General features: G+C 57.7%; 2 protein-coding genes across 2 annotated transcripts; both read right to left on the reverse strand.

Moving 5' to 3' along the window:
- Window positions 1-294: 294 nt before the first annotated feature.
- On the reverse strand, window positions 295-3,204 carry PSMB10 (proteasome 20S subunit beta 10). Its single transcript, XM_073015498.1, has 9 exons — window positions 2,892-3,204; window positions 2,498-2,808; window positions 2,199-2,286; window positions 2,015-2,112; window positions 1,763-1,903; window positions 1,382-1,497; window positions 1,212-1,270; window positions 591-742; window positions 295-465 (listed from the first exon to the last, which is right to left on the reverse strand). Exons 2-9 carry the CDS (start codon window positions 2,551-2,553, stop codon window positions 354-356), a joined length of 822 nt encoding a protein of 273 aa, XP_072871599.1. The 5' UTR covers window positions 2,554-2,808; window positions 2,892-3,204; the 3' UTR covers window positions 295-353.
- A 2,140-nt stretch (window positions 3,205-5,344) lies between these two features.
- On the reverse strand, window positions 5,345-9,589 carry LCAT (lecithin-cholesterol acyltransferase). The gene is made up of 6 exons (XM_007993901.3): window positions 9,317-9,589; window positions 8,413-8,569; window positions 8,218-8,333; window positions 8,029-8,124; window positions 7,721-7,945; window positions 5,345-5,941 (listed from the first exon to the last, which is right to left on the reverse strand). Exons 1-6 carry the CDS (start codon window positions 9,468-9,470, stop codon window positions 5,367-5,369), a joined length of 1,323 nt encoding a protein of 440 aa, XP_007992092.3. The 5' UTR covers window positions 9,471-9,589; the 3' UTR covers window positions 5,345-5,366.
- Between the last annotated feature and the right edge of the window lie 36 nt (window positions 9,590-9,625).

Here is a 9,625-nt window from a genome sequence, read left to right on the forward strand (position 1 = left end):
TTTTGTGTTTTACAAGTCTCCAGTGGACTAGAGGGCAAGAGCAAGGCAGTGGAGTGATGGGGGAGCCTCCAAGGTGTGGAGTCAGAAGGAAGGTTTGGATGGAGATCAAGCCTGCAATGCTGGCCAGGGCTGGGGTTCTGGAGTTGTAGGTGCCTGAGGTGATGGGTGAAGAGCATCTCTTAGGCCAGACACTAGAGCTATGGGAAGTAATGGTCCCTGCAGGGACGCCTTAGCTACAGAGCCCTGCTGGCTGCCTGCCCACCCTACTCCACTCAAGAATGACACAGCCATCTGTTTAACTGTATTTTCTGGGTTTATTCCCCCTTGTTCCAAGCTCTAAGCCTCAACCTATTTTACTCCACCTCCATAGCCTGCACAGTTTCCTCCACTAGCTCCAGGGTTAGTGGCTTCACGGTTTGGGTCAGGACAGCTGTGGTTCCAGGCACAAAGTGGTAGCGGCCAGACCTGGGAGAGAGGAGGGACGGCCTCTGAACATGGGCCTGTCATGTGACCCATCCCCTTCTTGCAGCCCTCCATCTCCCCTGCTGCAGCCCCACACATCCCTGTGGTACCCCATCTCCAGCACTCACCTCTTCACGGGCTCTGTGGGTGAGCTCAGTGTCCGCAGCAGCTTGGCGCCAGTCTTCGTGATCACACATGCGTCCACATTGCCCCCGGAGCCCAGGTCACCCAAGATTCCGGCAGTGATGGCTTCCACCAGCAGCCCCTGAGCGGCCTCTAGCTGCGGTGATGAGTGTGTGAGGCCTGACGGGCCCCCTGCTGTTAACTTAGGCTACAGCCTGGGGACGTGCCTGTCCACTCACCCAATGTGGTCTTGCACCCCAAACCCCCACTGTGTTTCTCCCTCTGAGCCTTAGCCACCTCTGAGGCAATATCACCTGCTTCCATCCCATCCCAAACAAAATGTAGGCTCCAGACGTTGATATAAATGTGACCCTACTGGTCCTTCCCTCCGCCCTCGGCTCCAAAAGATCCTCTGTGAGCTTCGACTTCTCCCAACCGTCCAGGCTTTGGTATTGGACGGTGTTGTGCCAGGACCACACTTCTCTGCCCTTACTCCACTCACCCTTCAGTGGTCACCTCCTCCAAGCCTTCCCCCACCTCCACACCGGGCCAGGGTCCTGTGCTCCCCCAGCTCCCGGGTGCACATCCCACCAGCGACCACATAGTCGGGGACAGAGGCCGCTCACCGTCATGTTCGGCTGGAACCGGTCTTCTAGTACCGCCAGGGCCTCGCCCTGGCCAGAGCCTGAAGGCAGGAGAACCATCTGAAGTCAACCGCTGCCACCCCGTTTGGAGTACAACGGTGAGGCCAAGGTCACAGGGGCAGGGTTCGAGGAGAAGGGACAGAAGTGCTCACCCAGGGCTGTGAAGGGCAGACGGCTGTAGGAGCCATGGGGATGCACGCTGTAGAGCTGCGGTCCAGTCAGGTCTACGCCGCCCACGATCAGCGATGCACCCACGTGGCCCCGGTACCTGCTCGAGGATGGGCGGGGTCGGTCACAAGCGGGGGCCTAGGCCCCGACCCTCTATGCCTCCGCCCTTAGGTACTATCCCCGCCCCTTCCTGTGATCTGGCGCCCGATGACTGACATAGCCTTTTCCGATAGCCCAGCTTCTCTTGGGCTGTCCTCTTCCGGTCACCTGGCCCGTCGCGGCCCCGCCCCCCTTTCCGTCCCGCCTTCCATCGGCCCGTGCCGGCAACGACCCCTCCCGGGATCCTGTTAGCCCCGCCCCCGCACCGGAAGAGCGTCTGGCACAGGACGCGAGTGACCGTGGCCACGCGGGGCTCTCGGCCCGTGGATAGCGCGTGTAGCTCCATCTTGGACGCCACCATCCTTGTGGTCATCTCGGCGTCAGCGGCTACTCCAGCCCCACAGCAGCTGAGGGAAAAGGGAGGATCGGTGTGGGCAGGGCTGGCACGTGCCGGGACCGGAGTGGGAACGAGGGGGCCGTTCTCTTTTGCGTGAGGGAACTGGGCTGGGGAGTCTCACTAGATTTTGGGGGCGATGAAGTGGATCTTCTCACAGCTCTTGTCCGCCACGACCGAATCGTTAGTGGCTCGCGTGTCGGCGCCCAGAATGACTCCGTCCTGAGGAGAGGGAGGGACCGCAGCCTCAGTGCTTGCTCGATACTCCCGGCTCTCCTCCAGCTCCCCTGTCCTTCCCCGCTGCTCACTTGGAACACAAGGCCCGCGATGGTTGTCCCGGTCTTGCGTGCATGAGGGACCTTGAGCCCCGGGAGGACGCGTTCCAAGGATGCATTTCTGGAAACGGAGGAGAGCGCCCAGGTTTCGGCCCTGCTTCCAGTACCCCTGTTGCTTCCCCTAACCTGGTCCCCGTCTCCCTCATCTTCCGGGGTAAGCCTGGAACTCAAGTCGCCCAACACACCCTCCCCCACCCCCAGCCAGGAAAAAAGGCCACGACCAAGCAGAGGTGACTCAGGAGTGATCGTCCCCTCCCCAGCCCCCGCTTCACCTTTGGCAGTTCTCGAAGGAGAAGCCCCCTCGGGGCTCCAAGGCTGGCTTCAGCATCTTGGGGCAGGCAGAGCGGATTAGGGGTCGTGGGTGGATGAGTCGGTCAGACAAGTGGGGCCCGTGAGGAACTAAAAAGTCCTCTGCTAGGCTCCACGTCTGTCCTTCCTGCTTTCACTTTCGCCTTTACCCTTCAAAGGCCCGTGGCGGTTTTCTGCATCTTGTCTTTCACTTTCGGCTTCACTTGTGGCTCTGAGCATTTGGGGAACCGGGGGATGTCCCTTGCTGTGCCCTCTGTGCTGCTCACAGGGTCCTCTGTTGGATAGAGGTTCAAATCTCTTCCCTTCTGGACATTGTTCAGGTCCTCCTCCCCCTCCATCTGAGCCCCCTGCTCTTACCCTAGCCTCAACTCTGACCTCCAGTCCCAGCATAATAAAGCTCTCAGAGCCTTGGCCAAGTCTGCATTGTTGCTGGCCACCCAGTAGCATCAGGCATGGCTGACTTTTGTTCCTTGTCACCTTTCTTCCAACTCTTGCCTCTTTTGTTGCCTTCACTCCTCTGCGAAACCTCAAACACAGGCTCAGTCCTCAGCCACAGGGACCCTGGTCTTTCCATCTTCCATCTCAGGTGACATCTTCCCCCTCTCAAGAGGGGCACCATGGGTGCTGGGTTCCACTCATGGCCAAGCCTTGTTATTTCACCTCCCCAGTGACCTCTTGTCTGCACACATCTTTCTCCTAGCACTTCTCATCTCAGCTAGCAACCTTTCCCACCTGGACATTGCACTGGCCTCCCTGATTACCTTGCAATGCTTGCCCCCTACCTCAGGCTACACCTTACCCTGCAGAGAGCGGGTCTTTCTGAATTGGAAATCTGGTCAACTCTTTCTCTGGTTTAAACCCTTCAGCAATCTGGGCCTGGTGGCTCACACCTGTAATCCCAGCACTTTGGAAGCCCAGGAGTTCGAGGCTGCAGTGAGTATGGATCATGCCATTGCACTCCAGCCTGCGCAACAGACCCCATCTCAAAAGGGGGAAAAAAAAAAGACTTAGGTTTGAGCCTAAGAGCAGCACGCAGCTGCCAAAGGGTTTACTTTTTTTTTTTTTTTTTTGAGACGGGGTCTTACTCTGTTACCCCAGCTGGAGTATAGTGGTGCGATCTCATTTCACTGGAACCTCTGCCTCCCAGGCACAAGCACTCTTCCACCTCAGCCTCCTGAATAGCTGGGATCACAGGCACACACCACCATGCCTGGCTAATTTTTTGTATTTTTTTTTTTTGATGGAGATGGGGTTTCACCATGTTGCCCAGGCTGGTCTTGAACTCCTGAGCTCAGCTGATCCACCCTCCTCAGCCTCCCAAAGTGCTTGGCTTACAACCATGAACCACCATGGTTGGTTGTGCCTGGCCTATTTTACTTTTTTTTTTTTTGACACAAGGTCTTGCTGTTGCGCAGGCTGGAGTGCCATGGCACCATCTTGGCTTACTGCAACCTCTGCCTCCCAGGTTCAAGCAATCCTCCCACCTCAGCCTCCCTAGAAGATTTGACTACAGGTGTGGCCACGCCTGACTAATTTAAATTTTTTTTTTTTTTTTGAGATGGAGTTTTGCTCTTGTTGCCCAGGCTGGAGTGCAATAGCGTGATCTCGGCTCACCGCAACGTCCACCTCTCAGGTTCAAACGATTCTCCTCCTGAGTACTCAGCCTCCTGAGTAGCTGGGATTACAGGCATGCGCCACCATGCCTGGCTAATTTTGTATTTTTAGTAGAGACGGGGTTTCTCCATGTTGGTCAGGCTGGTCTCAAACTTCTGACGTCAAGTGATCTGCCCGCCTTGGCCTCCCAAAGTGCTGGGATTACAGGCGTGAGCCACCACGCCCGGCCTAATTTTTTAAATTTTTGTAGAGATGAGGTCTCACTATATTGCCCAGGCTGGTCTCGAACTCCTGGGCTCAATCAAGTCAAACCCAAGTCTTTACAGTGGTCCATTACTCTTCTTGTCCCTCTGACTTCAGTATAGGCACTGCCTCCTCTGGGAGGCCTTTGCTGACCCAAAAGACTCAGCCTCTTGTGCTCCCTAAGCTTTCCTCAGAGCATTTAGCTTCATTAGTAATTACACTTTCATTAGTGAAATGATCTGATTAATGGTTGTCATTCCCAGATTCAAATTCTAAAATTTTTTTTTTTTTGAGATCCAGTCTCTTTTTTTTTTTGAGAGTCACACTCTGTCGCCCAGTCTGGAGTGCAATGACATGATCTCAGCTCACAGTGACCTCCACCTCCCAGGTTCAAATGATTCTCGTGCCTCAGCTTCCAGAGTAGCTGGGACAACAGGCGTGCGCCACCACACCTGGCAAATGTTTTGTATTTTAGTAGACATGGGGTTTCTACCATGTTGGCCAGGCTGGTCTCAAACTCCTGAGATCAGGTGATCCGCCTGCCTCGGTCTCCCAAAGTGCTGAGATTACCGGCGTGAGCCACTGTGCCTGGCTTCTAAACTCTTGTGGCCCTGTCATTCACCCAGCACTCAAAAGGCTGTCCCACTTGCCCTTTTGGGAGCTGGGAGGGACAGCTCAAATCATCCCCTCCCTGTACTCCTCTGACAGGGTTGGTGGATGCAGCCAGCTCCAGTCCCCACGCCCAGCACTGAGGCAGGCCTGGTGCACGCTGCCTCAACAGCTCAACCAGGAGAGTGGACAGCTGCACATCTAGGGTGCCCACCTCAGTCCCAGGCCTCAGCAGAGCCCATCTTGCCCCACTCCGCACAGCACTGAGCCTGTGGCTGGTGATGAGTGAAACCTGGTGTGGGACTCTAGTGCCTCCCTTCAACCTGCAACATACACGTCAGGGCTTACGGCAGCAAAGGAAGGTCTTTATTCAGGAGGCGGGGGCTCTGGGCTGGCAGTCGGGGATGCAGGGGGACCCTGGCGGTAGGCACCCAGCAGGATAGCATTGATGTGCTCCAGGGTCTGGTTGCTGAAGACCATGTTGAGATGCTGTATCCCACGCAGGGGCAGCAGGTGCACGGGCTGTGGCTGGCGGCCCTGCCAGAGGCCACAGAGTTCAGTACTGCGCGTGGCCACTGTGTCGTCACCGTCCTCATAGAGCACATCCACAGGGTCCGTGTAGGGGAAGCCGTGGTCGTAGATGTAGGTGCGGGGTGTGGGCAGGCCCACGCCATAAAGACAGTATACTTCCACGCCAGGCGCTGGGAGTCCTGCCAGGAGGTCACGTGACTGCAGCCACATGTACCAGCCTTCCTCAAAGTGCAGGTCTGCAAAGAAGCGCTGGAAGTCACGGCCTGTGTAGTTGAAGCTGGGGGTGGAAATGAACACGTGGTCCTCAGGCCAAGCCATGCGAGAGGGAAACATCCAGGGGGAGGTGGTCGTTATGCGCTGCTCCTCTTTCAGCTTGATGCTGGACATGATGGGGATGCCCTGGTTGTCGCCTGTGGATAGGGAGCAAGGTGGGACAGGGAGCCAGGCCTGGCTACCCCTGGCCCCCAACCTGCTGAATGTAGGCTCAGCCCAATGCTCACTCTTGCCCCTGCCCAATCTAGACACAGACTCTAAGCCACAGGCTTGAGAAGGCCTGATATTCAATGATGCTCAGTGTCGGCTTACTCAGTGAGAAGCTGTTGGGTGGAGCTGTAGGGCTTCAAAAGAAGGGCAGGGGCAGGCACCATGGCTCACTCCTGTAATCCCAACACTTTGGGAGGCTGAGGCAGGAGGATCACTTGAGGCCAGGAGTCCAAGACCAGCCTAGGCAATGCAGTGAGACCCTGTCTCTACAAAAAAAAAAAAAAAAAAAAAAAAAAATTCAGCTGGGCATACTGGATTGCACCTGTAGTCCTTAGCTACTCAAAAGGCAAAGGCAGGAAGATTGCTTGACCCTAGGAATTTAAGGTTACAGTAACTATGATCATGCCACTGCACTGTAGCCTGGGTGACAGGACGAGATCCCAGCCTAAAAATAAATAGGGCTGGGTATGTTGGCTCACGCCTGTAATCCCAGCACTTTGGGAGGCCGAGGCAGGCATGGTGGCACATGCCTGTGATCCTAGCTACTAGGGAGGCTGAGGCAAGAGAATCACTTGAACCTGGGAGGCGGAGGTTGCAGTGAGCGGAGATTACACTACTGCATTCCAGCCTGGGAAACTGAGCGAGACTCCATCTCAAAATAAATAAACAAGTATTTTGTAAAAGGCCCAGCGCAGTGGCTCATGCCTGTAATCCTAGCACTTTGGGAGGCTGAGGCAGGAAATCACTTAAGCTCAGGAGTTTGAGACCAGCCTGGGCAACATAGCAAGACTTTGTTTCTACTAAAAAATAAAAATAAATTAGGTGTGGTGGTGCGTGCCTATAGTCTCAGCTACCCAGGAGGCTAAGGCAGGAGGGTTGCTTGGGCCAGGGAGATTGAGGCTGTGGCTATGATCGTGCCACTGCACTCCAGCCTGGGCAACAGAGTGAGACCCTGTCTCAAAAAAAAAAAAAAAAAAATGTAGGCGGGGCTTCCTGAGGACAGGGTGTGTGGGGATGGTGGGTGAAGCCTGGGATGTGTGGGGATGGTCAGGGCGGTGCTGGCTGTCTTCCATTGGGCATGTGTCACTCTGCTCCTTGTGTGGCTTGTGCTGCATTGGGGGTCACAGAGTTGTGCTCCAGAAAGGGGGAAACAAGATGGTGTCTGTTTGGCATTTGGTGGTGTCTGATGAGTGTTTCTCTGTCCAGACTGTGTTTCTCTCTCCAGACCAGCTCCCACGGTACAGGGGGTGGGGAGTAGGTGGTAGCTGTGTCAGTGCTGGGCCCTGGTGCCACTCCCTAGGGAAGGGCAGGCGGGGCTCCGGGGGGTCTGGCCCTAGCTCTGGCAGACCCATCCTCAGTAAAGCACATCCCTCAGCAAAGGCGCTCCTGCGAGCAAGCGGAAGGCAGGCAAGGGTTGGGTAGGCAGGCTCTGGGGCTACAACGAACAAACCTGGGGGCAGATAGCTGGGGTTCACTTTCTGTTTTCACCGCCCTTTTGCCATCACTGACACAGACTCTGGAAGGAGCCACCCTAATTGCTCAGGCCAGGGTCACTGCTCTGGAGGCCAGTGACAGCGAGCATGCCTGCCCAGGGGTGGTAGATGGCACCCCCAGAGGCCACCGTGAGCAGGAGCCACAATGAAGGCAGGCCCAGGATCAGCTTCGTCTCACCCATCGCTGGGCCTAAGTGGTCGAGGCCTTCTCACCTGAGGCCAAGACCAGCATGGGCTTGATGGAGCCACCCCAGGGAGCCCCAAGAGAGATGAAGCCATCGATGAAGCGGTCCTTCCAGGCCTGGGGCTGGCGCAGCAAGAAATAGAGCAAGTGTAGACAGCCAAGGCTGTGGCCAATGAGGAAGACGGGCTTCCCATAGGCAGCGTGCATCTCCTCCACCAGCCCTGCGAGCTTGCGGTAGTACTCCTCCTGCTGGCCTGCAGTGGGTGGAAGGGGTCAGGGCAGTTGGGGTCCGGGGCACCTGCCCCACCCCAAGCTGGTCATCCGTAGAGACACTCACCGGGCTCCAGCCGCCAGTCATAGGGGGCGGCGCGCACAGTCTCATCCCGCACGTAGCCATTGTTGACCAGGTTCTGCACCAGTGTGTGCAGGTACCCTGTGGGGGGAGCAGCAGCACCAGGGGCTGGGCCATGCCTGCTGTGGGCCAGCACCCCAGCCTGGAGCCCCAGCCCTGCCCTCTGACACAAACCTGCCAGCTTGCTGCTGTCCAGGTACTCCACAGAGTAGGTCTTGCCAAAGCCGGGGACGCGGATCTGGACACCAGGGGCGTTGGACACAAGCCCAGAGCTCCGGTTGTAGACAACCCTGCAGGGCAGGGGTGCCACTCAGCAGCCAATAGCCAAGGGGCAGTGTGTCGGGGCTGGGGCAGAGCACATGGCTGTACCTGGTGTTATCGATCCAGCAGTCTACCCCGAGGGGTAGGAACATGTTGAGATCCAGCCAGATGGTGAAGAAGTCCTCTGTCTTGCGGTAGCACATCCAGTTCACCACATCTGGTTTGTCCAGCTTGGCTTCTAGCTGATTCCCCAGGCAGCCGGGCACTGTGAGCAGCGGCCCTCACTCTGGACTCTGGATTCCCCCGGTGACCCTTACCCCAGTCACCCCAGATGCTGCAGTGACCAGACCCACCCCCAACCTCCCACACCCTCAACCCTAGGTACAAAGCACACTTACCCTCCCCTGCTCACACCCCCTCTCCCCGCTGTCCCCCCAGTAGCCAAAGCCCAGGCCTCCCTGAGGAAGGGAAGGTGCTGAGGTGCTGAGGCCAAGGCCGCTGACCCCTGCCTCTGCAGAGCAAACACCCAGCCTGGCGCTCCTTTATTGCCAAAGTCCAGGGTGGGAACAGATAGGTCTAGGGGCAGGGGGGCTGGGCTTAATAGGGGCCGGGCATGGATGGGCCTCTCCTGCTCACCGGTCCTGGGCTGGGCATCTTGTCCTTGGTGGGTGGGGGCCAAGGAAGGAGTGGTGGGGTTTGGCCCAGAGTCTGGTGTGGCTGTGGCTGACCACAGCTTGTGATGCCCCAGCCAAGACCTCAGGCACATCCTGTCCCCCACTCCGCCCCCCTGGGGTAGGCAACTGAGAGACACAGTGTCGGGGGGCAGGGCGGCGGGGAGAAGAGAGGTCATTCCTCTATGGGACAAGCTTTTGGCCCCTCCCCACACCAAGGCAGGTACTTACACCGGGGCTTATGCAGGGCAGAAGGGTTTTGGCCGGGTCAGCTGCCAGGGGCTGGGACCCAGGCTCCCCAGGGTCTGGCGTTTTGCATCAGGGGCCTGGTGGGGGCTTACCGAGGATGACGGGCCGTGTGTGGTTACTGAGCTCAGCCTTGGGCGTGGTGTGCGGGGGGAAGAGCACATTGAGGAGCCAGAAGGGGGCGGCAGGAGGGAGCAGCAGCCCCAGCAGCAGCGGCACCCACTGCCATGGGGAGCCGGGCGGCCCCATTCCAGCCCTGGTGCCTACTGCCAGAGGAAGCGGCACTGGGCTGGCCTTATCTGGTGTGGGAGTGGGAGGGGCCCTAGGGCCAGTGGGAGGGACGGCCTGGCCAGTGGGGGTTGTGGCCAGAGATTGCCGGAAAGGGGCACAGCCTCAGGGAGCCG

The sequence above is a fragment of the Chlorocebus sabaeus genome, chromosome 5 (genome assembly GCF_047675955.1).
Source record: "Chlorocebus sabaeus isolate Y175 chromosome 5, mChlSab1.0.hap1, whole genome shotgun sequence".
NCBI lineage: Eukaryota > Metazoa > Chordata > Mammalia > Primates > Cercopithecidae > Chlorocebus > Chlorocebus sabaeus.

Excerpts from the sequence above, each read along its gene's own strand:
- PSMB10 (XM_073015498.1), bottom strand. The coding sequence starts at position 2,553 with ATGCTGAAGCCAGCCTTGGAGCCCCGAGGGGGCTTCTCCTTCGAGAAC. Across the intron at positions 1,904-2,014 it reads TTCATCGCCCCCAAAATCTA|CTGCTGTGGGGCTGGAGTAG; the intron begins GTGAGACTCCCC and ends CTTTTCCCTCAG. Across the intron at positions 743-1,211 it reads GGTTCCAGCCGAACATGACG|CTAGAGGCCGCTCAGGGGCT; the intron begins GTGAGCGGCCTC and ends TCATCACCGCAG.
- LCAT (XM_007993901.3), bottom strand. The coding sequence starts at position 9,470 with ATGGGGCCGCCCGGCTCCCCATGGCAGTGGGTGCCGCTGCTGCTGGGG. Across the intron at positions 8,570-9,316 it reads CACACGGCCCGTCATCCTCG|TGCCCGGCTGCCTGGGGAAT; the intron begins GTAAGCCCCCAC and ends CGCTGCTCACAG. Across the intron at positions 5,942-7,720 it reads CATGCTGGTCTTGGCCTCAG|GCGACAACCAGGGCATCCCC; the intron begins GTGAGAAGGCCT and ends CCCTATCCACAG.